The sequence below is a fragment of the Rhinolophus sinicus genome, linkage group LG05, assembly GCF_036562045.2.
Source record: "Rhinolophus sinicus isolate RSC01 linkage group LG05, ASM3656204v1, whole genome shotgun sequence".
Lineage (NCBI taxonomy): Eukaryota > Metazoa > Chordata > Mammalia > Chiroptera > Rhinolophidae > Rhinolophus > Rhinolophus sinicus.
The window spans coordinates 43,207,024-43,234,361 of NC_133755.1; the positions used below are offsets into that span (position 1 = coordinate 43,207,024).

The window sequence follows — 27,338 nt, forward strand, 5'->3', positions numbered from 1 at the left end:
AACATTCTTTTTAAAACTCCACATGTATGTATTTTATATATGTACTTATATACGTATTTATATTATTAATATCTCAAGAGGAAATCACTAATAAGGATCAAAAGTTTTGAAAGTATTTAGTGAGTTGATGGAAGGGAACACAATCAATTTGAGTTTTTTATATTATAACCTGGTAAGTTTATTCTGGAAAAAAATCAAACATTTAGTAAGGTTAAAGCAAGTAGTTCACATATGCAACACCACAGAGCACATTTAAATTATATTGTAGTTCACATGTCTCTTTTAATTGTATTAGCTGCAAATGATCTGGAATACCAGCACAGACCATTTTTCGCATTTAACTCCCAAAATTCCAAATGGAAAATATGCTTCGGGTTTCCTTTATATCAGCAGTTTCCAACCTATGATGACTACAATATTTCTGTATCAGTAATAACTCAATACCCTGATGTTTCCTGGGCAAGTATAAGGTGAGGCATCATTCTCAAAAGGTTTCAAAATGAGGAAGAGATTTCACTAAAAACTCGTCTTCATCTCTCCCCACTTCCCAGTTCACTGATGGAAACATTGGAAGGGCAAATATCTGATTACAGGAACAACAGACTCCACAGTCAAAAGTAATTCTAATTTTAATGCTGCATGTGAAGGTCATTGCACTGTTTTCTTCAGCTCAAAATCTACCATCCTATATACACATTTGCTCTGCAATTCTAGGGCTGGTATGTCACAAACTAAATTCCTCCTTTGCCAGCTGACTTCCTATTAGGTTCCATTAACCTAAGATAGTAGAGAGATTACTTCTTGCTTTTTGTGTTAGCACTGTTGCAGAAGTATTTTACCCAGAAAAGGCAGCAGAAGGCTTTTCTCTGAAGCCTAAGGCCCAATTCAATGGGATCCCTCCTATGAGCATGCATATGTATATCTATAACTATCGACCGATAGATCAATATAGATATATATCAGTCCAAATAATGAACTCAAACCTACAGATAACATTAAAATGCCACATAATTTATTCCTGAATTTTAGATGATGAGCTGAAAAGCATTCTTGCTTCATAATTACTGCTTATTTAAAATGAAGGCATTACTTCAGCTGTTACGTCCTACTGTGGTAATCTTGGATAGCATTTCTTACGCATTTGTGTATTTCTTCACTTTGTAAAAATGAAAATGTACAAGCTCTCCTAAAACATAAATAGAATTCATTACTCCAATTCAATGTTAACTTTTGTACTTTACCTCTGTTAATCTTGGTATATGAAGACCCTTAGCATGATCACCAGCGGCCTTTCTTGATTTGCCAGGCCAAGTTCTTTTCCTATGGCTTTCTGCTATACCAGACCAGGCGAAGACATCATGATAAGCTAAATCCAAATCGGATGGATCTACCGCAAACTGGCATATTAACTTCAGCAGGCAAGCAAGACAGTCTAGCTGCCACTGTGGATAAGAAGAAAATGTCATTTCCTGATTTCTATTAATTTAGTAAGGTACCTATACAACTTGGAATTTAAGGCCAGAAAACAAAAATAATTATAGCTAGTAATTATCCACGTGCTACCGAGTTTTGTTGCTCATGTATTATGGTTAGTAACAATCCAATTTTATAAAAACGAAGAAAAAAAATCTATAGACACCAAGAAAGTATATTTAATGAAACAGAAATGACACTTGCATTTGTATCATGAAAAAAACTATATATAAATGTATGTAATACAGACACAAGGTTTCTAAAAAAATATACTGTTAAAAATACATGATAATTTTAAAAAAATTATTAAAATGCTAACAAAGATATCATTTACCTATCAATAAAATGAATTGAAAAACAAAGTAATGCAAACAGTTTCTCCACACAAGTGGCATATACTCTAATATTTTGGAGCCAAAGCAATAGTTCCAGAAAATAATTCAACTGATAATATTACACTTACATACAGACATTTAAAATAAAAATTTCTTTGGTAAAATATTAAGTGTTTGGTATTGATTTCAAAACTCTACTTTAACATTTTTAAAGTAAAACTCTTCCTTTAAATAAATAAAAATATCGAGTGACATCATCAAAATGGCGGCATGCGGTGAGCCTCTGTAAAGCTCCCCTGGAATCTACAACTAATCAAACAACCATAACTCCACAAAGGACTCCCTGCACAGCAGACAGGCAAGACGAAGAGGCCCACTACTGAATTCACCTAAACGTGGGCGAATCCCCCGAGCAGGGGAGGAGGGAAGGGAGAAGTGTGAGACGGAGCCGCGCGGGCGCAGGACACAGACCTAGCTCAGTGCTCCGAGCTCGCTGCATCCCGGAACTATCGCAGCCGAGGGAGACGGAAGAACTCGGACTGCTAGGGCTCCGCTTATGGGCCACAAGGCTGAGGGGGCAGCATATAACACGGCTGAACCCAACGCTCACGGCAGAGACCTCAGAGAAAAGACTGAGGGAAGAAGGCTGAAAACGGTGGTTTAAGCCCTCACTGCCTAGCAGAGAACGGAAGCCGAGCAGAGACCGGAAGCCGAGCAGAGACCGGAAGCCGAGCAGAGACCGGAAGCCGTAGGCACTGAGACTAGCCACCCCCTCCCTACCCTCCCAGAGCTCGCCCCGCCCCCACCTGCCCGGTGCTAGAAACAGAACAGTAGCAGTGTCAGATCGAAAGAACAGAATATTTGCTATTCTGAGAACTGTGGACCGCAGACACAGATTTGCAGCCCAACTAGTTCCGGCAAAGGGAAGGGATCTGTGGAAGCAGGACCGGCTGTGGTGGTGGTGGTGGTCGTCACCGCCATTGCTCTGGTCCACCTCTCACAATTCACCCCGCCCCTGGCCCCACCTATCTGGGCGGATCCCTGCAGGAGTAAACAGAACTGCTGAAACATACGGGCTCTGAATCTGGTGCAGGAAGAGCTTTGGAACTTCAAAAGCTCTCCGCATACCCACACAGACACTGTGCCTGTGACCCAGGTGAACTATTAAAAGAGGAGAAGCCCGTCTCCCAGGGAATCCCCCCATTGTGTGAGAAGCTGGAATAGTGTGGAGAAAACATAGCACTACCGTGTGAGAGAGAGAAAAAAGGCTGCAGTCAGAGAGAAAATAAAACATTCTACCAACAAGCACTGGAAAACAAAAGAAAGACCTCTTCCTATCAACCTGTTGCAGAAGCCACTCCAGTAGATGTCTAGGAAGACAAATAATAAAGCAGTAATTGCCATGAATAACCAAGGCAACAAGACAGCTCAGAAAGAAAGTGAAAAGTCTCCAGAAAAGGAACTTAAAGATATGGAAATATGTGACTTAAATGACGGACAATTCAAGATTACAGTTCTGAAAAAACTCAAAGAGATGCAAGAAAACACAGAAAGGCAATTTAATGAACTCAGAAACACAATCAAAGAACAACATGAGCAGTTTACGAAAGAGATTAAAATTTAAAAAAAGAACCAAATAGAATTTCTGGAGATTAAGAACTCAATAGAAGAAATTAAGAATGAAACAGCCAGCTTAGGTAGTAGAGTTGACCAGATGGAGGAAACAATCAGTGACATTGAAGATAGAAACCTGGAAATTACACAGATGGAAGAAGAAAGAGACTTGAGACTTAAAAGAAATGAAAGAACTCTACAAGAACTTTCTGACTCCATCAGAAAGAGCAATATAAGAATAATGGGCATACCAGAAGGAGAAGAAAGAGAGAAGGGAACAGAGAATATATTCAAACAAATTGTCGATGAGAACTTCCCAAACTTGTGGACAGAACTGGATCCTCGAATCCAAGAAGCAAATAGAACACCTAATTACCTCAATCCCAACAGGCCTTCTCCAAGGCACATTGTATTGAAGCTGTCTAAAATCAACGACAAAGAAAGAATCCTCAAGGCAGCCAGGGAAAAGAAGACGGTAACCTACAAAGGAAAGCCCATTAGATTATCATCAGATTTTTCAGCAGAAATTCTACAAGCCAGGAGGGAGTGGAACCAAATATTCAAACTATTGAAAGAGAGAAATTATGAGCCAAGAATAATATATCCAGCAAAGATATCCTTTAAATAGGAAGGAGGAATAAAGACTTTTCCAGACATACAGAAGCTGAGGGAACTTTCTAATACATGACCTGCACTACAAGAAACACTAAAGGAGGCTATTCTACCACCATCAACAGAGACAATTTGTGGTAACCAAAACATAAAAAGGGGGAGAGTAAAGGCCTGAACCGGAATATGGCAATGGAGAAAGTAAGCATGCTGAACAAAATGGAATACTCTAAATATCAAACTTTCTTTTACATAAACTTAAGGGTAACCACTCAAAAAAAATCCAGAACTGAAATATATACTGTAATAAAAGAAGAAACAGAGGGAAACATCATAGAATACCACCACACAGAAATAATAGACAACAAAAAGGCAAAGAAACAATGGAGACACAGCCTTACCAGAAAACTAAAGATAGAATGACAGGAAATCCTCACATATCAATAATCACCCTAAATGTAAATGGACTGAACTCACCAATAAAAAGGCACAGAGTAGCAGATTGGATCAAAAAACTAAACCCAACCATATGCTGACTCCAAGAGACACATCTCAGCTACAAGGACAAGCATAGACTCAAAGTGAAAGGGTGGAAATTGACACTCCAAGCAAATGGTACCCAGAGAAAATCAGGTGTAGCCATACTGATATCAGATGACACAGACTTCAGGGTGAAAAAGGTAACACGATACAAAGATGAAAATTTCATAATGGGACTATACAACAAAAAGACATAACAGTCATTAATATTTATGCCCCCAATCAGGGAGCACCGAAATATACCAAGCAACTACTAACAGAACTAAAGGGAGAAATTGACCAAAACACAATTATACTAGGGGACTTAAATACATCATTGACAGCTATGGATAGATCATCCAAACAGAAAATAAATAACGAAATAGCAGCCCTAAATGACACATTAGATGAAATGGACATAATTGACATATATAGAGCACTTCATCCTAAAACATCAGACTATACATTTTTTTCTAGTGTACATGGAACATTCTCAAGGATAGACCATATATTGGGACATAAAATCAGCCTCAGCAAATTTAAGAAGATTGAAATCATACCAAGCATATTCTCTGATCACAAGGCTTTGAAATTGACTATCAACTGCAAAAAGAAAGCAGGATAAAACACAAATACATGGAGATTAAACAACATACTTTTAAAGAACGATCGGGTCAAAGAAGAAATTAGAGATCAAAAGATACATAGAAACAAATGACAATGAAAATACATCCTACCAAAATTTTTGGGATGCAGCGAAAGCAGTTTTAAGAGGGAAATTTATATCATTACAGGCCTATCTCAAGAAACAAGAAAAATCCCAAATAAATAACCTCATGTTACACCTTAAAGAACTAGAAAAAGAAGAACAAATGAAACCCAAGGTCAGCAGAAGAAAGGAAATAACAAAAATCAGAGCAGAACTAAATGAAATAGAGAACAAAAAGACAATAGAAAAAATTAATGTGACAAAGAGCTGGTTCTTTGAAAAGATTAACAAAATTGACAAACCCTTGGCTAGACTCACTAAGATAAAAAGAGAGAAGACACTAATTAACAAAATCAGAAATAAAAAAGGGGAAGTTATCACGGACACCACAGAAATACAAAGGATCATCCAAGAATACTATGAAGGACTATATGCCACCAAATTCAATAACCTGGAAGAAATGGACAAGTTCTTAGAAACATACAGCATTCCTAGGCTGAAGCATGAAGAACTGGAAAATCTAAACAGACCGATCACCAGTAATGAAATTGAATCAGTCATCCAAAACCTTCCCAAAAGAAAAAGTCCTGGACCAGGTGGCTTCACTATCGAATTCTACCAAACCTTCCAAGAGGATTTAATACCAATCCTCCTCAAACTCTTCCAAAAAATTGAAGAAGAGACAGTACTCTCTTACTCATTTTATGAGGCCAACAATACCCTGATACCAAAACCTGGTAAGGACAACACAAAAAAAGAAAACTACAGACCAATATCTCTGATGAATCTAGATGCAAAAATCCTAAACAGAATTCTAGCAACTCGAATACAACAATGCATTAAAAAGATTATTCATCACGACCAAGTGGGGTTCATCCCCGGGGCACAAGGATGGTTCAACATCCGCAAATCCATCAATGTGATAAACAAAATAAAGGGCAAAAATCATATGATTATATCCATTGATGCAGAAAAGCATTTGATAAGATACAACATCCATTTATGATTAAAACACTTAATAAAATAGGTATAGAAGGAAAATACCTTAACATAATAAATGCCATATACGACAAACCCTCAGCTAATCTCATAATTAATGGTGAAAAACTGAAGCCCTTTGCTCTACATTCAGGAATACGACAGTGCTGTCCCTTATCACCTCTGCTTTTCAACACAGTGTTGGAAGTCCTTGCCAGAGCAATTAGGCAAGAGAAAGAAATAAAAGGCATCCAAATAGGGAATGAAGAAGTTAAACTGTCACTCTTTGCAGCTGACATGATGCTATATATAGAAAACCCTAAAGACTCCACCAAAAAGCTATTAGAAACAATCAATGAATACAGTAAAGTTGCCGGCTACAAAATCAACGTACAAAAGTCCACTGCGTTCCTATACACTAACAATGAAATCTCAGAAAAAGAAATACAAAAAACAATTCCTTTTGCAATTGCAGCAAAAAGAATAAAACACCTAGGAATAAACTTAACCAAGAATGTGAAAGACCTATATGCTGAAACTATTTAAGACATTTTAAAAGAAATTGAAGGAGACACAAAGAAATGGAAAGACATTCCGTGCTCATGTTTTGGAAGAATCAACATAGTTAAAATGGCCATATTACCCAAAGCAATATACAGATTTAATGCAATCCCCATCAAAATCCCAAAGGGGGGGCCGGCCCGGTGGCTTAGGCGGTTAGAGCACCATGCTCCTAACTCCGAAGGCTGCCGGTTCTATTCCCACATGGGCCAGTGGGCTCTCAACCACAAGGTTGCCGGTTCAACTTCTCGAGTCCCGCAAGGGATGGTGGGTTCCGCCCCCTGCAACTAAGATTGAACACAGCACCTTGAGCTGACCTGCCTCCCGGATGGCTCGGTTGGAACGCATCCTCTCAACCACAAGGTTGCCAGTTCGATTCCTCGACTCCCACAAGGGATGATGGGCTGTGCCCCCTGCAACTAGAAAAATGGCGACTGGACCTGGAGCTGAGCTGTGCCCTCCACAACTAAGATTGAAAGGACAACAACTTGACTTGGAAAAAAGTCCTGGAAGTACACTCTGGTCCCCAATAAAGTCCTGTTCTCCTTCCCCAATAAAATCTTTACAAAATATGTAAAAAATCCCAATGGCATTTTTTAAAGAAATAGAAAAAAAATCATCAGATTTGTTTGGAACCACAAAAGACCCCGAATAACCAAAGCAATCTTAAGAAAAAAGAACAATACTGGAGGTATCACACTCCCTGACCTTAGCTTGTACTACAGGGCTACAATAATCAAAACAGCATGGTATTGGCAGAAAAACAAACCAATGGAATAGAATTGAGAACCCAGAAAAAAAACCACATAAATATGGAAAGAAATTTCTGACAAAGAAGCAAAACACGTACAACGGAGAAAAGACAGCTTCTTCAATAAATGGTGCTGGGAGAATTGGATAGCCACATGCAAAAAAATGAAACTGGACTGCTATCTGTCACCACGTACCAAAACTAATTCAAAATGGATCAAAGATTTAAGCACAAAACCTGACACAATAAACTGCAGAGAAGAAAACATAGGTACTAAACTTATGGACCTTGGGTTCAAAGAGCATTTTAAGAATTTGACTCCAAAGGCAAGAGAAGTAAAAGCTAAAATAAACGAATGGGACTATATGAAACTTAAAAGCTTCTGCACAGCAAAAGAAACCATCAACAAAATAAAGAGGCAACCAACTGAATGGGAGAAGATTTTTGCAAACAGTGCCTCCGATAAGGGACTAATATCCGAAATATACAAGGAACTCATGAAACTCAACAACAAAAAAACAAACAACCCAACTGAAAAATGGGCAGACGACCTGAAGAGACATTTCTCCAAAGAGGACATACAAATGGCAAATGCAAATAGACATATGAAAAAATGCCCAACATCACTAAGCATCAGAGAAATGCAAATAAAAACCATAATGAGATATCACCTCACCCCAGTCAGAAAGGCTATCATCAACAAGACAAATAGTAACAAGTGTTGGAGAGGCTGTGGAGAAAAAGGAACCCTCATACACTGTTGGTGGGAATGTAGACTGGTGCAGCCGCTATGGAAGGCAGTGTGGAGGTTCCTGAAAAAATTACGAATAGAATTACCATATGACCCAACAATCCCTCTCCTGGATATCTACCCAAAAAATCTGAAAACATTTATACATAAAGACACGTGTGCTCCAATGTTCATTGCAGCTTTGTTTATGGTGGCCAAGACATGGAAAAAAACAAAATGTCCTTCGATAGATGAATGGATAAAGAAGTTGTGGTACATATACACAATGGAATACTATTCGGTGGTAAGATGAGATAGGAACATTTGTGACAACATGGATGGATCTTGAGAGTATAATGCTAAGCGAAATAAGTCAGACAGAAAAAGCAGAGAACCATATGATTTCACTCATATGTGGTATATAAACCAAAAACAACAAAAGAACAAGACAAACATGAGAATCGAAAACTCATAGACACAGATAATAGTTTAGTGGTTACCAGAGGGTAAGGGGGATCAAACATATGGTGATGGAAGGAGAACTGACTCTGGGTGGTGAACGCACAATGGGATTTATAGATGATGTAATACAGAACTGTACACCTGAAATCTATGTAATTTTACTAACAATTGTTACCCCAATAAATTAAAAAAAAAAAAAACAAGATAAGAGACATGGAAATAAAAAATAAAATCACCTATGTCGAGATGAGAATTTCACAGCTTGCTCTTCAATAGTCCTTTATCTCCTATTTTTCTAATCCCACTGCCAAGTAGTACATCCATACTAATATACCAGGAAACCTAGCAATACTATATAACTAGTTTTCAAGAAAGGTACCAGAAATTTCAGTGAGGAAAGAGTGTTTTCAACAAATGGTGCTACAAAAATTAGATAGCCATAATAAAAATATAAATAAAACCTCAATCTCACTCCACATATACAAAAGTTAACTCAAAACATATGATAGAGCTAAATGTGAAAGATAACCAAAAAACTTACAGGAGAAAATCTTGTGACCTTGAAACAGGGATTTCTTAGATAGGATTCAAATTTTGTTAAAATTAAAAACTTCTCTGCTTAAAAGACACTGTTAATATCATGAAAAAGAAAGCCACAGACTGAGTGCAAATATTCACACTATAATAGTCCCTCCTTATACATAGTTCTGCTTTCAGCAATTTCAATTACCCAAGGTCAACAATGGTCTGAAAATATGAAACAGAAAATTCCAGAAATAAACAATTCTTAAGTTTTAAATTATGTGCCGTTCTAAGTAGCACGATGAAATTTTGTATCCTCGTGCTCTGCCCACTTAGGACATTAATCATCCCTGGATCCAGTGTATCCACCACCCAACCATTAATCACTTAGTAGCCATCTTGGTATGGCAATGCTTGTGTTCAAGTAACCCTTATTTTACCTAATAATGGACCCACCATGCAAGTGTAGTGATGCTGCCAATTTGGATATGCCAAAGAGAAGCTGCAAAGTGTATATATGTATAGGAATAAATGTAGTATATATAGGGTTTCAGACGTTTGCAGGGGGTCTTGGAACATATCCTCATGGGTAAGGGGAGAGTACTATACATATATCTGGCAACGAAACAAAACAAAAACATGTCCAGATTGATTAAGGGGGGAAAAAAATCTTACAATTCTTTACTAAGACACAAAAAGCAAACAAAAAAAGTCCAAGATATGAACAGACACTTCACAAAAGAAGATAAAAAGCGTGGTCAAAACAAAACTTATGGGACAGTGAAAGTTCCCTATTTGAAGTGCTAATAGGAAACTTTATACCTACAAACCTATACCTATCATGTTAAAAAAGCAAGAAACATCTCAAATCAACAATCTAATTTCACAACTTACAGAACTAGAAAAAGAACTAAACCCAAAAATAGCAAAAAGAAAAAAATAATAAAGATCAGAGTAAAGTAAGACAGAGAACAGAAAAACAACTGAGAAAATCAATGAAAACAATAGTTGGTTCTTCAAAAAGAACAAAACTGACAATCCTTTAGCTAGTAGGACTAAGAAACACAAGAGTGAAATCACTAAACTCATAAATGAAAGTGGGAACATTTCTATCAATTCCACAAAAATAAAAAGGATTATAATAGTTTACTATGAACAACTGTATGCCAAGAAATCAGATAACTTACATGAAATGGACAAATTCCTATACATTCACTCACTAAGAGATAAAAAATCTGAATAGGCAGACCCAAAACTAATAAGATTAAATCAGTAATCAAAAGTCTCCCAACAAAGGAAAGTCCTGAACCTGACAGCTTCACTAGTAAATTCTACCAAACATTTAAAGACTAACAATCCTTTCAAACGCCTCCAAAAACCAGATGAGGGAACACTTCCTAACTCCTCATAGGCCAGCATAACCCTGATATCACAGAGAGATAAAGACACTACAAGAAAACTATAGACCAATATTCCTTGTGAACACTAATGCAAAAATCCTCAGCAAAATATTAGCAAACAGAATTCAGCAACATATTAAAAGGGTCATTACACCATGACCAAGTGGAATTTAATCTTGGAATGCAATAATGGTTCAACATATAAGAATGATCCACATCATCAACAAAATGAAGGAAAAAAGACCACATAATCATCTCAATTGATGCAGAAAGCATTTGACAAAACTCAACACCGTTTCATGATAAAAGCATTCTACAAAATAGGAATAGAAGGAAAGTACCTCAACATAACAAAGCCATATATGAAAAACCATTAGTGAAAATCATACGCAATGGTAAAAGACTCAAAGTATTTCCTCTAAGATCAGGAACAAGGCAAGGATGACAGCTTTCACCACTTCTATTCAACATAGTAGTGGAAGTTTCGGCCTAAGCAACTAGGGAAGAAATAGAAATAAACAACATCCAATAACTAAAATTATCTGTTTGTAGATGATATGACCTACATATCATCTAAATACCCTGAAGTGTCCACAAAAATGCCCTTAAAATAAATGAATTCAGCAAAGTAGCAGGATACAAAATCAACACACAGAATTCAGTTGCATTTCTATATACTAACAAACAACGTGAAAAGGAAATTATAAAAACATTTCTATTTACAATAGCATGAAAAAGAATAAAATAGTTAGGATAGAAACCAAGGAGCTGAAAGATTCCTATACTGAAAACTACAAAACACTGCTGAAAGAAATTAAACACATAAATAAATGGAAATACATCCCATGTACATAGACTGAAACATGTATTAAAATATCAATACTATTAATACCTCAAGTGATCTACAGATTCAATACTATCCTTAACAAAATCCTATGTTTTCTGCAGACAGCAAAAAAAACCTATCCTAAAATTCAAATAGAATCTCAAGAGGCCCCAAATAGCCAAAATAATCTTGAAAGAACAAAACTGAGGATTCACACTTCCTGATTTCAAAATGTACTACAAAGCTGCAGTAATTAACACAGTGTAGTCCTGACATAAAGACAGATAGATATACAACAATGGAATGAAACAGAGAGCACAGAAATAAACCCCCACATATATCACGGTCAAATGATTTTTGACAAGAGAATGCCAAGGGAATTCAATGGGGAAAAGGACAGTCCATTTTAAGAAATGCTGGTAAACCTTGATATTGATATGCAAAAGATTGAAACTGGACCCTTAACCTAACACATATACAAAAATTAACTCAAAATGAAACAAGGACCTAAATGTAAGACATAAAACAATAAAACTCTTGGAAGAAAACATAAGACAAAACCTTCATGACATTGGATTTGGCAATGATTTCTTGAATAGGACACCAAAGGCACTGGTAACAAAAGAAAATATAGACAAACTAGACTGCAAGAAAATTAAAAAATTTTGTGCATCTGAAGACTATCCACAGAGTAAAAAGGCAATGGCACAAAATGGGAGAAAATATCTGCAAACTTTGTATCTGATAAAGGATTAGTATCAACCATATATAGAAAACTTCTAAAAACACAATGAAAAAAAACAAACAGCCAGATTCAAAAATAGGCAAAGGACTTCAAAAGACATTTTTTTCAAAGAAGATATATGAATGGCCAATGAGAACAAGAAGAGATGCTCAAGTTCTCTAATCATTAGGGAAGTGCAAATTAAAACTACAATGAGATACCTTCTCAAACTCATTAAGATGGCTCCTATTTTCTGTTCAAAAGACAGAAAATAAAAAGTATTAGCAAAGATGGGGAGAAACTGAAACCCTTGTGCACTGTTCGTGGGAATGTAAAATGATACAGTTGCTATGGAAAAGAGTATGGCAGGTTCTACAAAAATTGAAAACAGAATTACCATATGACCTAGCAATTCCACTTCTGGGTATATACCCAAAAGAATTAAAAGCAGACTGTCGAAGATATTTGTAGGCCCATGTTCACAACAGTATTTATTATTCACAACTAAACATGGAAGCAACCCACTGTCTATCATGGATGAATTGTTAAGCAAAATATTACATATTCATACAATGGAATACTATTCAGCCTTAAAATGCCAGGAAATACTGCAAGGTGATAAAAGGATATGCTTCAGGATACTTTGCTAAGTGAAATAAGCCAGTCACACAAAGATCATACTGTATGATTTCACTTATTTGAGGTACTCATAGTAGTTAGAATCATAGATAGAAAGTATAATGGTGGTTACCACAGGCTGGAGAGGAGGGAGAATGGGGAGTTATTGTTTAATAGGTATAGAGCCTCAGTTTTACAAAACGAAAACAGTTATGGGGATGGATGGTAGTGATAGTTGCACAACAATGTGAAAAAAATGTATTTAATACTACTAAACTATATACACTCAAAAATGGTTAAGATGGTAATTTTAAGTTATGTGTATTTTACCAGTATGAAAAAAAACAACACAAAACACCATGGTTAATAAGCAAGGGAAAATGATGCTCAACATCACTAGTTACCAAGCAAGGGCAAAACAAAACCGTAAGATAACCTACATATCAACTAGAATGTCTCAAATTTAAAAGACCAACCATTCCAACTGGTGGTGATGGTGATGTGAGGCAAATGGAACTCTCATGTGTTGCGTGGTATAACAAGTTTGGAAAACAGTTTGGCAGCTTCTTATAAGTAAATCTTATCGTATTACTCAGCAATTTCTTTACTTGGTATTTACCCCAAACAAAAACAAGTACCCAAAAGAATGCTTATGTCAGCTTTATTCATAATAGTCCAAAACCGGAAACTCAAACGTCCATCAATAGGTGAAAGCATAAATAAGGTGTACTATACCTATACAACAGATATCTACTCAGCAAAAAAAAAAAAACTAATCCATGTAACATTTATCAATTTCAAAATACATGTTGAGTGAAAGAAGCCAGATACAAACGAGTATATACCATTATTATTATATTTACATGAAATCATATAAAATGCAAATCTAATCTATAGCAAAGCAAAGCATATCAGTAGTTCCATGGCTGGTCAGTTGGGAGAGGGGAAGAAACTGCTTGTAAAAGGACAGGACAGAACTTTTGACTTTGCTGGAGGATTATACAAGTATACACATTTTTCAAAACGTAAACTATACTTTCTAAATGAGTACATAATTTACTGCATGAAAAGTACACCTTGACTTGACATAACAAAAGTTAACTTAAAATGGATCAAAGAACTAAATGTAAGAGCTAAAACTGTAAAATCCTTAAAACAGTCATCAATCTTCATATCAATGGATAATATACTACTTTCCAGGATGAATAAATACATGTCATACACACACACAAACACACATGCTGTCTGACAATTAAGTTCGCAAACTCATCCTAGAAAAAGTGCTACACACCTCATTGCTGAGTATCAATACGATCACCTTCGAAGTACTCCCCCTGGGAAGCTATACACTGATGCCAGCACCTAGTCCACCCTTCAAAGCAATTTTGGGACTCTTTTTCTGGAATGGCCATCAGAGCTGTCATCATATTACCCTTGATGTCCTGAATGTCATCAAAATGTCTTCCTTTCAATATTTCCTTTATCTTCAGGTAAAGAAAGAAGTCATTGGGGGCCAGATCAGGTGAGTAGGGAGGGTGTTCCAATACAGTTATTTGTTTACTGGCTCAAAACTCCCTCACAGACAGTGCCTTGTGAGCTGGTGCATTGCCGTGATGCAAGAGCCATGAATTGTTGGCAAAAAGTTCAGATCGTCTAAATTTTTCACGCAGCCTTTTCAGCACGTCCAAATAGTAAACTTGGTTAACTGTTTGTCCAATTGGTACTAATTCATAATGAATAACCCCTCTGATATCAAAAAAGGTTAGCAACATTGTTTTGACTGACGGAACTTTTCTGGTTGTAGAAAATTGGCTGACTTCCACAGTGCACTTTGACGCTTGTTTCAGGGTCGTATTGGTACACCCATGTTTCATCACCAGTGATAACAGGGCCCAAAACATTATCTTGCGTCTCCAGAAGGTCTAGGCAAACTTTTGACTCTCCTTTGCTTTTGTTCATCGGTGAGCTCCTTCAGGACCATTTTTGCACACACCTTTCTCATGCCAAGATTTTCAGTTAAGATTTTCCTGTTTCTGTGTCAATGTTTATTTGGTCTGTTATGCTTCTCACAGTCAGCTGACAAATTTTCGCACTGTTTTCATCAGTCCTGCTTGTTACTGGCCGCCCTGACCTCTCTTCTTCAGTGACGCGTTCATTCCCCTCAGAAAAATGTTTCATCCATTTGTACACTGCCGTTTTCTTCATAGTATTAACTCCCTAAACTTGGACTAACATGTCCCTGATTTCACTTCTACTCTTGCCAAGTTTAACAAGAAATTTAATGTTTGTTCGTGCTCTAAGTCAAGCTCAGACATTCTCGCGATGGCACACAAAAAATGCAACAACAATAATGAACGCTACTCAGTAAGACACCGGCACACATCAACATAAACACAGCTGTGAGACACTGATATACCAAGGTTATGAAACCTTACCGAGCTCTGTGTACAGTGCTGTCAGTGTAAGCGCACAGTGGCAAGTTCGTGAAGTTAATTGTCAGACCGAGTACACGTGAGGGGTGTGTGTGTGTGTGTGTGTGTGTGTGAGAGAGAGAGAGAGAGAGAGAGAGGTTCCACTTATACAAAATTATAAAATGTCCACAACAAGCAAACCCATAGAGATCGAAGTAGATTAGATTAGTAGTGGTGGCCTAGGGCTCAAGCATTTGCAGGGAAATGAGGAGTGATTGCTAATGAGTATGGGGTTTCCTTCTGGGGTGATGAAACTGTTCTGGGTAGTAATGCAAACTTTGTGAACATACTAAAAAAATCATTGATTTGTACATTTAAAAAGTGAGTTTTACTGTATGTGAATTACAGGTCAAAATTTTTAACTTAAAAGTATACTTCAACTAAGTTCATTTTAAAAGGAAAAAATAAAATTTGTTAAGAAACAAGAATGACTCTGAATTTATAAGTATTCTATAATATACTAAGACAGATACATTATAAATAGGGTATACTTCAGTTGACTCAAAAGCAATCTGTGTCTCAGGCATGCTTGGCATTTCAGGCATTGCCAGGCTATAATGCATAAGATATGGTAATAAATTTATATTAGTAATAGTTCATAAAAGTATCCAAAACTTCAAAGGAAACAGAGAAAATCTTTAGCATATGATTCCCTGTAATTTTTATTCAAAACTAAACTTAGAGCAGTTTACAAATAAAATTCCTATAAATAACACATAAATACTCATTAAAGATTTTAGTAAAATTCTCCCATTTGGCCAAAGAACTAAAAGTCACTATATAATTCTGAGAAATTAATGGGATAACAAAGACATAACAATAAAACATAAACAGACATTTGAATTATAAGACACAGAACTACAATAATTAATTATTGTAGCAGAGGTATCTAAAAAGGAAATCTCTGTAGTAAAATAAAAATGTATATATTTTTTCATTTCCAAGTATTGAAACCAGTGGCAAGATGTTTTCAAAATGTATTTTTTCATTAACCTTTTGGGGGTAGCAGCATTTGCTATCAAATCAAGAATAGCTGACTCCTAGGTACCAAGGTAATTTTAAACACCAAGAACTAAGAAGTAAGTATTTGAGTGGAATGTTTGATAATGCTATACTGCTTTGTTTGAGGTCAAGAAAAGGAGCATCCTTTCCATTTAGTTCAACCCTGGATTATGCTTTGTAGCATTATGAATTTTTTAATATTCTACAAGCAGTTTTATTTTCTTAACATACGAGAACAGTGCTTTTTCAAGTTAATAGTAGTAAAGCACCATTTTTAAATTTTTCATTTTGTTGAAGACCAATGATTTTGAAAAATATAAAAAATACTGCAGCAATATCCAATTGCTATAAAATTTTCTAAGTCTTACACTCAATTTCTGTACCTATTTCATTGCAGACCAGTCAAAAATAAGTCTGGAAACACATTTTTGAGTAGTATTGCTATACAGGAAATAATGGTCAAAATAAAACGAAAAAATGAAAAAGGATGTTAAGAAAATTAGAGACATAAATCAAGTTTTTTTTAAGGTACCCAAAGTTTGACTATGTAAATATTAATAAATTTATCAACCAAAAAGAAAAATGCGTATGAATTAGCCATTGTTCAGTCAATAATTTTGCCAATTAAAATTTTTAACAGAGTTGACATAGAGAACTCTGATTGTGTAACTACTTTATGACTCTTTATATTTAAAATAATTTACTTCTATTGTAATCCATACTCTCCTTTGATATAGTTATGTATAATAGCAAAAGTTATACTTACTAATGGGAAACAGAAGTGCTTAAAATGGAATAACTATTCTAACTCGTTGAAACAGTGAATTCTCACTTACCACAGTCCAGGATTCCTGCTCTTTAGGCTCCAGAATTCCAGAATTAAAAATTTCTAATAACTGTTGAAGCCCTCCAGCAGCAACAAACTGTAATAAATTGTGAAAGTAATGGTAAGAGAAAAGCAGCTATATGTTATAATGAAGATCTGCTTTTTGATTTAGAGAGTGTGTGTGTGTGTGTGTGTGTGCGCGCATGCGCGCGCACGCGCGTAAGTAAAATATATCTTTCCTTTAGTATATTTCTCTTCATTAAGTAACCAAAATAACTTCTATGCAAAGTAATAACATACAGCCGCCGTTCAAGAATTATTTTAAAAAGATTCTTGCAAAAATCTGTAATATATCTTTCTATTCCATTAATCATTTAATCCCAGACACTGGGATGCCCTAACACAGTATTCCAATGAAGGAAAAATGGTAGGACCAAAGCATTAAATAATCTCAGCTTATAACTGTGATTTAGAGTAATACATAATTTTTAAATTACGCTTTATTTTAATAGTAAATTAGCTTAAAACCAACTAATAATTATGGTACCTACTATTGGAAAATTAGAGATAAATTATTTTTATCAATATACTGCAAAACACATGATGATCAAACCTTGCAACTCCAGGAATTTTTACTATTTTCCACTTGATCCTCACTTGAATCATCTGAATCTGGATAAAGATCACTGTAACTTCCCTGTGGAAAAGCAAAAAATAATAATAATTAGGGAACATGGCAGGAAAAAAATTATTCTAGACTAAAAGACAACACACTCTGGGATTTTGGTCCAGAGAGAATACAAACATGTAATGTTAACAATGGAAATGCAATTACCGTCGATTCTCTCCTTATTCTTCTGTTAGGTTTTCCCAGTGCTTCAATAATTTCCAAGGCATATAATAGCTTGTGAGCACTTTTAATTTTGAGAAGTTCTTTCCAATTAAGTCCATCATTACTCTTAAATTAATAAAAGAAAAACATAACTTTCTCACACCAAATAAGTACTCTTAAATTAATAAAAGAAAAACATAACTTTCTCACACCAAATTACTAAGGGAACACCCCTCCAAAAAAATTTAAAGAAATTGACACTAGATTAAAAACTCATATATTACATATACATTGAAATGTATTCAAACATGATTCCCTTGCCTATATAACTGGTACTAATGGTATGCTTAAAACACCAATTATTCACTAAATTTTGTTAAAATAAATACCCAAACAGAAGTACAGAAAAAAATTATATCTTGTTAGCCTTCACAATCGTTGAGGCAATTTACAATCTTCCCAATTAAAAAAAAAAACATTGCAGCCTAGTTGAATGTGTGAACCTTCAAGGATATAGAAGTAGAAAAGACTAATAGAAGTAGAAAAGTTTATATGTGTGGTACAGTCTATGTTTAACACTTCTTAAGTTATACCAATCCATTTAAGTCATAATATACAAATACATAAATTTAAAAATAGTTTTTTTCTACTCTCAACTTATGAAACTGTTATTCACATTTAGTGTGCATCTTTGACAACAGTATTATTAGAGCTACTCTTGAGTCATGAACCACCATTTTCCAGGCCCACTTCCTTCAATTATAAATCATTTGAGGTATGAGATCTTCTGAAATCATATCACAAAGTCTCAAATCATAGATAACCATTAGCATAATTAGGACATTGTTTTTCCATTCATCCTATAGGTGTCTATTCGTATCTCCAGAAAGTAACCCCTTATTATACAGCTTTTAAAAAATAATCACCAATTTAAACATGTCTTTACAAAGATATCTAACATACACGTAAGATCATGCCCCTATGAGAACTTAACAAATACATATTAAATTTATTTGCCTCATTTTTTTCTCTAATTCTATCAGTTGACTTGCATGAGCTCCAAAACAAGCACTGATGCATATCATTAAACTGTAGTGTATTTCCTCTAAACATTTTTGTTGTTGAAAACAAAGCAATATTCAGAACAGAGTAACAGGCAAAAAACACTAATATAAAGGCAAATTCATATTTTCTAAAGATCATTTTAGTAAACATCTTTGTGTTATATTATTTAACCTCACTAATAATTAAACATTAAAACGAACTGTCACTTTTCACCTTTTAAATGGGCAAAATTTTAATAAGGATATTGGTCAGTAAGCAATCTCACACTGCCAGTAGGAATGCGAACTGGTACCATCCTCCAGGAGAGTAAAAAGATTCCATCGGCTTACCTGTTCATCTGAGATATTCTGGAATGCCATCAACATGTTAGGACATGTAGGAAGAAGCATCAGTAGCTCCCATACACGCCTAGAGAGGTTTTCTGCATGAAGATGAAGTTCTTCACATTTTAAGCTCTACACAAACAAGAATAACTGCTTATCGAGACGAATCAGTAATAAAATAAAAAAAATCTAAACTTTTAAGTTCAACTTTTTTGCATAAAATCACTAATCAAATATAATAGTATCCTATAGTCTTACTTTAAAAGTGAGAAGTAAACCATTTCTTACATTGAGAAATAAACCATTTCTGGTAAATACATTTATTCAATAAATTCAGAGTTATATCAAAGTTGTGATTTTTCAACTTGTTATTGAACACTTTCCTGGATAAAAAAGTGTGACCTGTAATTCTGGTCCCTGTCCTTAGGAAACTTTTCAAATATAATAAAAGTGAAAACGTCTGTTTTATAAAGACATTCAAGTAAATTTCAAAGTAGCATCTACTTCCTCTTTGCAGATCAATTATTCTAATAACTACAAAGATTTGATGAATTAAATTCTTAACCTTACATTTGGGAAAAGAGTAAACCTGTTCCTCTTATTTTGCTAATCCATTATCTTACTTTCTAGTCTCAGAAAAGCAGAAATTAAGAGAAAAGCAAATTATTTACAAAGAATCTACTTTTTTCCGTTATCTTTTGTTAAATTTGAATTTGTAAGGTGCTGAGATAATAGGTAAGCTAAAGAAGGTTTCAGAAAATATGTAAGAAATGGGCAAGTTTCTTTCTTTTTTTAATTAAAGCCCAATCCCAAAAGATAAATAAACAGCAAAAGCTAATTAGCAGTTTTGGAATTTTTCCAGAGTATGAATTTGTACATTATAATTCTACTATTGATGCTGTCATAATTTTTTTTGGTATAATATAGAGTAAAGGATGCCAAAGGAATCTTCTATACATCTATAAAAGTAATTTATTAGGTTGGTGCAAAAGTAACTGCAGTTTAAAAGGTTAAAAGATAATTGCAAAAACCGCAATTACTTTTGCACCAACCTAATAATTCTGTTATAATGGTATAGAGCCAGTATGCTTTGATGGCAATGGAATCTTAGAGATGGAGTTTCAAGGTAAACTGCTTTAAACAACCCTAATGAAGAAAAAAAAGCAACCCAAGTACCACTTTTGCTTTAGTTGGGGAAATGACAGTGAAAGTTCTTCAGTAAAATAGAAATCCTTCTTTTGTAAATAACCCATTAAAAAAAAAAGAATGAACTCAGTGCAAAAAACGATTTGAAGGGGGGAAAAAAAATGTCCCAACTATACATGACTATTTTCTATGTTATGAAAGAAAGGCCCTAGAATATGGGTTATACACAGTGAAGATCCTTTATTTTTATTCATTTTGTAACCCTTTTCAAAGCCAAACCAGTCTTGTACAACAAAGAAATCCCACGTCAACAATTACATACTCGCCACAAAGTTCAATATAGTATCTGCTAAAAAAAAAATAAATGCTTTCCCTTCTGATTTAGGCCTGATGTGGACTATTACAATGGCCTATTATCTGGTCCTCTTACCTCTGGTCTTTGTTTTCTCTAATACATCCTCCACACTAACACCTAAACTTTGTCTCTAAAAGTCCAGAAATCGATCTCATTTTGTTGCTATGAAACCTTCCATGATAATGGCAATCCATTTCACAACGAATAAAAATCTCATACCATCCTTTGTTGTACTGGTTACAACCTCCCTTTCTGCCATTGTATTTGAATTACACTATACTCACACTCCCATATTTTTCAAATATGCCATTCAGTTTTCTGTGAATCTGTAATGTTTCTCTTCACTCTCATCTGCAGCTGGATTCAATTTAAAAAACTACCCCTTTACAAAATAATTCCCCCCTTTTTTTCCCTCCCTAATGTTCCCATAACACACTGCATAGTACATTAGCATCCTTCTGGAAAACTGGGGAATTCTAGTAATTGTCTTTATCTCTTTTAAACTGCTAACATAGTGCTGACATAATATAAAAGGTCATTAAGTATCTCTGGCATAAAATTAAAAGGGTGATGAAATGGGAGGTTCATGGCCATCTATTTTTAATTATTCTGCCCAAACAAAAGGGGGTTTTCTTGGGAATTTAAGAATGTGCCACCACAAGAGAAACCAGACTATGGGGAACAGGGGACTCAATAGCGGCTGCCACTGCATCCATGACCAAACACATTTTGAAGACATGGAAAGAAGTCACAACATGGAAAGAAGACATGGAAAGAAGTCCTTTCTTGGGAAAGAAAGGACACAACAGTAGCCATCAGAGGAGAGCCATCAAAGTACTACTATTGATTATTTGCCATTCAACCACAAAATGATGATTCACTGTATGAGGCACACCAATGAACAACATCTTAGGCTAAATCCATTTAAAGGCAATAAAAAAAATCAGCTAAAAATGATTCCTTCAAGTGATCTCACACACTCTTGACTCTAAATACCATCCTTATAGTGATAACCCACAAACTTCTCCAGATCAAACCTCTTCTCTAAGCTCCAAACTCATATTCAATTGCTTACTTGACATCTACACTTGTCCCACAGATATCCATTGCTCTTCTCAAAGAGAATCCACTCAGTTGCTGAAGCCAGAAACCTGGACGTCATCTCTGTTTTCCCTCTTCCTGAACCCAAGACTGTCCCTACTCTTAAGTCAATCCACCACAAGTTATGTTGCTTGACCTGCCATCTATTTTATTTTCACTCCTCCTCTTCCAGGGCACCGTCAACTCCTCCTTGGACTAGTGCATTAGGTTCCTTGCAGCTTTTTATACTCTTGCCAAACAAACATATTACCTTTAAAACAAAAATCGTAACATGTCTGTCCCTCTGCTTACCTTTCCAATCTGATTCCTCTCATTCCACTGTCCCACCACCCTCTATATTCTACTCAATAACTCTCTAACAATTTCTAGACCTGCTCAAATCCTCCTTATATCAAGGACTTCAGGAATCAGATTACTCTATCCAGATCATTCCTCATTTTCTTCATTTAGCTGGCTCCTTTTCATCCTTCGAGCTCAGATTATATATGGTCTCTCTCTCAGAGAAACCCTCCCTGACCAAATCATATAAAAATGGGTCTTTGTCTATCACCACACCTAATAATGGTATGTCATGTTCAGTCTTAGCACCTATCTCTATCTGCAACTATCTGTTAGTTTACTTGAAACTATTTATCTGTTAGGCATGTCAATTATTTGTCTTCCCCACTGGATACAATGAAGGCTGAAACTGCTTATTTTGATCCTTCTACAACAATACTTAAAACAGTATGCCTGTATCATATTATGTACTTAAATAGCTAAGAATAAAAAAATGGTTTCCTATGTTTTACTGCTCTTAAGAGATTACTGAGAAAATTATTTTCTACTCAAGAGAAAAACAAAACAAGACTTTGTGAAAATGAAACGATATAGTCACCTCACTATCTTCCACTGCCACTTTTCCTGAGGGTGGTTTAAATGATGCAAGCATCTCTAATAAATCAAAAAGAGTAGTTAAATGAGGTTCTTGTAAAAGCAAAAGCATTGGAATGTTGTCCTTCTGAGGGGGTGGTAGGCAAGATGCTGGTAGCTGAACGCCCTCCCCTTTTCGTTCTCTCCTCGGTGCACCCAAAGATACAAATACCATCTGTTAAAAACAGGAGCAATAGAAGAAAAAAGCAACACATAATTAGACATATCAAGTTTTTGGTGTAATACATCTCTTAAGTATAAAATAACTTCATTTACAATTTTAATATAACAAAAGCAATAAGAACTATTTTTGAACTATACCTTCGACGATTCCACTATTGACTATGTCAATAGATGATTAAAACTCAAACCACATTTATGTGTACCTGCATATCCTTAAAACCAAGCTCATGAAGTGCTTTTTCGTCATAATCTGTTGTTAACTCATGTCCAGATGAAATCATCCTGACAGGTCCCATAAGGCCTCCTTTAAAAAGAGGGGAAAACACCAGTGAACATTTTATGAGTTAACTTATTTGCTGACACGAATACATGATTATAGCAATTAATTCCACTGGACATTAAGCTTACATATAATTCTTGAGCAAAGCAGATACAGTATGGGGACGGCCAGATGGCTCAGTTTCTTAGAGCGCGAGCTCTGAACAGGGTTGCCGGATTGATTCCCACATGTGCCAGTGAGCTGCACCCTCCACAACTAGACTGAAGACAACGAGCTGCCATTGAGCCCCCAGAGGGGTGGCCGCTAAGCCTCCAGAGTGGTAAATGGATGTCTCAGTGGGTTAGACTGCAAGCTCTCAACAAGGTTGCCGGTTCAATTCCCGCATGGGATGGTGGGCTGTGCCCCCTGCAACTAAAGATTGAAAACGGCAACTGTACTTGGAGCTGTGCTGCGCCCTCCACAACTAGATTGAAGAGCCATGACTTGGAGCTGATGGGCCCTGGAGAAACACACTATTTCCCCGCCACCAAAAAAAAACAATTAAAAGAGGGGAAAGAAGTAGATACAGTATGAAACACGCTTCCTGCATTATTTTCTGTTGTCCGAGGTTAGCCTTAGGCAGTAAAAATTACAAGAAAATTCTCTTAGGAGCAGTCTAACTAGATCGATTTCTGCCTAACAATATAAAAAACTTTTACAAGTAAAAAACACTACACAGCTTCCTGGGAATCCACAGCATTCCCCTAAGCAACACAATGCAGAAGAATCAGATTCATTAGTACTTTGGTTACACAAGTAACCAGCAAGTATTTATAATGATCAAGTTCTCTCTTTCCTGTTACGATCCACTAAAACACAACAAAAAAGATTATAAAACTGGGGGGGAAAAACCCAAAGCTCTGCCATGAAAAGAAAAAAGACCAGCTACAACATCCAAGATTATACTAAATTCAATGAACTCTATAGATCAAGGCAATTTATTTCCAGAATGCATCAAGTCCTTTTTGCTGCCTACAACTTCATTTCCCACCATCATCTCTACCTATATATGCTTTAGCCACCCAGCCTCCTTGTTCTTTCTTGAAAACATCAAGTATGTTCCCATCTCAAAGCCTTAGATGCTCCCCCACAGGAATTCCCAAGACTCATTCCCTCACTTCTATCAAGACTCTTATCAAATGTGAGCTGTAAAAGGCCTTTCTCCTAGCCACTCAAAGAGGCTCAATGCACTATTAATCCCTTACTCTCCTTTACCTTTCTTAAAACACTTACTAGCATCTGACATTATATATTTGTCTCTCCTCCATGAAAAAAAAAATCCCAGTTCCACAAAGGCAGAGATGGTATTAAGTTCACAGATGTATTCTCAGCACTAGAACATAGCAGATATTCAAATAGTTTAATCCATGATTTTTTTAAAAAAAGACAATGCTTGATAGATTAAGCAAAATGATAAAACATCTGAGTAATAAAATTTAATAACATTTATTTAAGTTTATTACCTTAATGTGGAAAAACTTCACTGGCTGGGCAGTAAACACTATTTTCTGGAATAAGTAAAGCAGGGCTACTGCTTTGCATAACGACACATAACATCTTAAATTACCTTTTCCCTCCACATAAATAAGAAAACTCCATCAGATATTATTTCAAACACCAAGAGAGAAAATGCGTTCTTCCAGTAAGAGTCACTTTGGCAATTTTCCATATGTACAAATGTTGTGCAGCAAAATTGCTATTTATTGTATAGCAAATCTATGATTCTTCCCCTTTTCATTATTTCTAAGCCTAGAAATCTTGGCCCTCCCAATGGTTTGATATTCAATCCTTTTTCTTCCGCATTATCCTACATTGCAGTAGGGGAAAAGGGGACACTTGAAGTCCATCCTGAATGAGAGAAGTGAGGTTTTTCTTTTCTTTCTGCCCCCAAATTAAATATCATGTATTAATATAAGTGTTTTTTTAAGCTATCCTGTTATTCACTTAACAATTCTTCACCAAACTCATATTATTGTAGTTTTTAAATGTTTAATAGCTAGTATTGAAATTCATCTCTCTAAAATACATAATTGGTAACCTTTTTCAAACTTGATAAAAACGTTATAAACATAGACCTAAGAAGCTGAACCCACCCCAGAGTGCATAAACACAAAGCTACAAGGCACTTCAATAATCAACCCTTTTGGGTTTTCCTTTCAGAACTTCATATACTGCTTGCTTTAGTCACACCGTTTATTTATTATTCAGAGTAATTTCATCAAATTTAAAGTAATTCCATTAAGATTTTAGGTAGAATATATTAAGAAATAAGTTAACTTGGTTTCTTTACAATATATTGTACCAACATGCTAGGTATATCCACTTATTTAAGTGTTCATTTATGTATCTCAGAAAGTTTTATTCTCATATAATTCCACGAAGACCTCACGTTAAGATTACCCTAATATTTTTTCATTGCTAACCAGCACTTGATTTCTTTAGTTTCCTATTCGTGATTATATTGCCCACAAATTATAACTGAGTTCCCTCTTCTGGTACTTATCCAAATCATTTTATATAATACAAAACTAAAAGAAATATGAATGTTTGTAAAGCATAATGTTTATTAAGGAAAATATTGGCAATTAGATGAACAGAAACTCTACATTAAATTTTTAATACTTTGGTAGAGTTTTATTAACTGTCTTTTCTACCTTACTGAGATAATCTAATATAATCTATGACTGTTGATCTTTTATAATATTGAGATAGAAATCCCCTGGTTGTGATGAATTGTAAGATAATATAGAGTTGATTTTCTTCCTAGTTTGTTAGATATTCCAAGCACATATAACTTTGTACCAAAATAGAATTAAGATGGCTAAAAGTTTATTTAGGATTTTGGATTCAGATATGTGAGATAGGCCTACACATAGTATATATTACATGTTAATTTTGACTACAATGGTTAAATTGACTTTTACAATTAACTGAGCAGTTTTTATTTTTCTACTTTCGAGAGGATCTTTTTTAACATAAGATTTGCTTATTCCTGAACAGTTCTGGAAAGAGTTAAAAATTTCTGAATCTTGATGCAATTAATGTTTCAAAACAAGAAAAGGAAACAAGAAGTCTTTAAAACTCTTAGGTTATGATGTTATATTAAACAAACCATTATCTCTAATTTTACCCTGTGAAACTCCAATAATGCCAATTTAAAAAATTTTAAAAACATCTGACAGAGTAAAAAAGGGAAGAAACAATACAAACCCAAGTTTGCAAGCTGGAAATCAAATGAACTTGTGGTAACTAGTACGACCCCCAAAAGATAAATCCCAAACCAGAGATAAATTAATAATCTATAATCTGATTTACATAGATTTGGCAAAGGAACATGATCTGCACCTGGTAAAGGTGGAAGGAAGAAGGGGAGAGGGCGAAAAAGATAAAAAGAGAAGGAAAATAGAAAGAGGAGAAAAATAGTACCTCAGTGATCTGTGAGACATTAACAAATAGTCTAATATACATTTAATTAGAGGCCCAGAAATTCAGGTGAGGGGAAAAGGAAACAAAAAATTTTTGAAAAAATATATAACTGTTAACCTTTTTCAAATTCGATAAACATTATAAATACAGACCCAAGAAGCTGAATTAAACCCAGCCTGCAGAAAAAGACAAAAGGCTCATCAATAATCAAAGTGCTAAAAATAAATACCAAAGAAAAATCTTTAAAACCAACCACAGCTAAAAATATACATTGTATACAAAGGATGAAAATAAGAAAAACCAGACTTTAGGTCACAAACTTTGCAAGCCAACTGATAATGGGAAAACATTTATAAAGTCTTGAAAGAAAGAAACTTGTTAACCTAGAAATCTCTATCAGAGAAAATATTCTTCATAAATGAAGGAAAAATATTTTTTCCCAAACAAAAGCTTGAAAAAATTCATCACCAGAAGACCATATAGTACAAATATTCTAAAAGTTCATTATAAAGTCAAAAAAAATGAAATGAAATGTAAATTTTCATC

At 35.2% G+C, this 27,338-nt stretch overlaps 1 protein-coding gene across 7 annotated transcripts in view; it reads right to left on the reverse strand.

Annotated features, from left to right (window-relative positions):
* USP34 (ubiquitin specific peptidase 34) overlaps positions 1–27,338 on the reverse strand; it is a 205,557-nt gene that overhangs the window by 71,969 nt on the left and 106,250 nt on the right. For all 7 annotated transcript variants that reach the window (XM_019717506.2, XM_074332027.1, XM_074332028.1 and 4 more), the window contains 7 exons: positions 23,251–23,351; positions 22,830–23,039; positions 19,357–19,482; positions 17,966–18,088; positions 17,744–17,827; positions 17,141–17,227; positions 1,242–1,442 (listed from right to left, as the gene is read on the reverse strand). In XM_019717506.2, the coding sequence (XP_019573065.2) occupies positions 1,242–1,442; positions 17,141–17,227; positions 17,744–17,827; positions 17,966–18,088; positions 19,357–19,482; positions 22,830–23,039; positions 23,251–23,351 (932 nt within the window). The remainder of the gene's footprint in view (positions 1–1,241; positions 1,443–17,140; positions 17,228–17,743; positions 17,828–17,965; positions 18,089–19,356; positions 19,483–22,829; positions 23,040–23,250; positions 23,352–27,338) is intronic.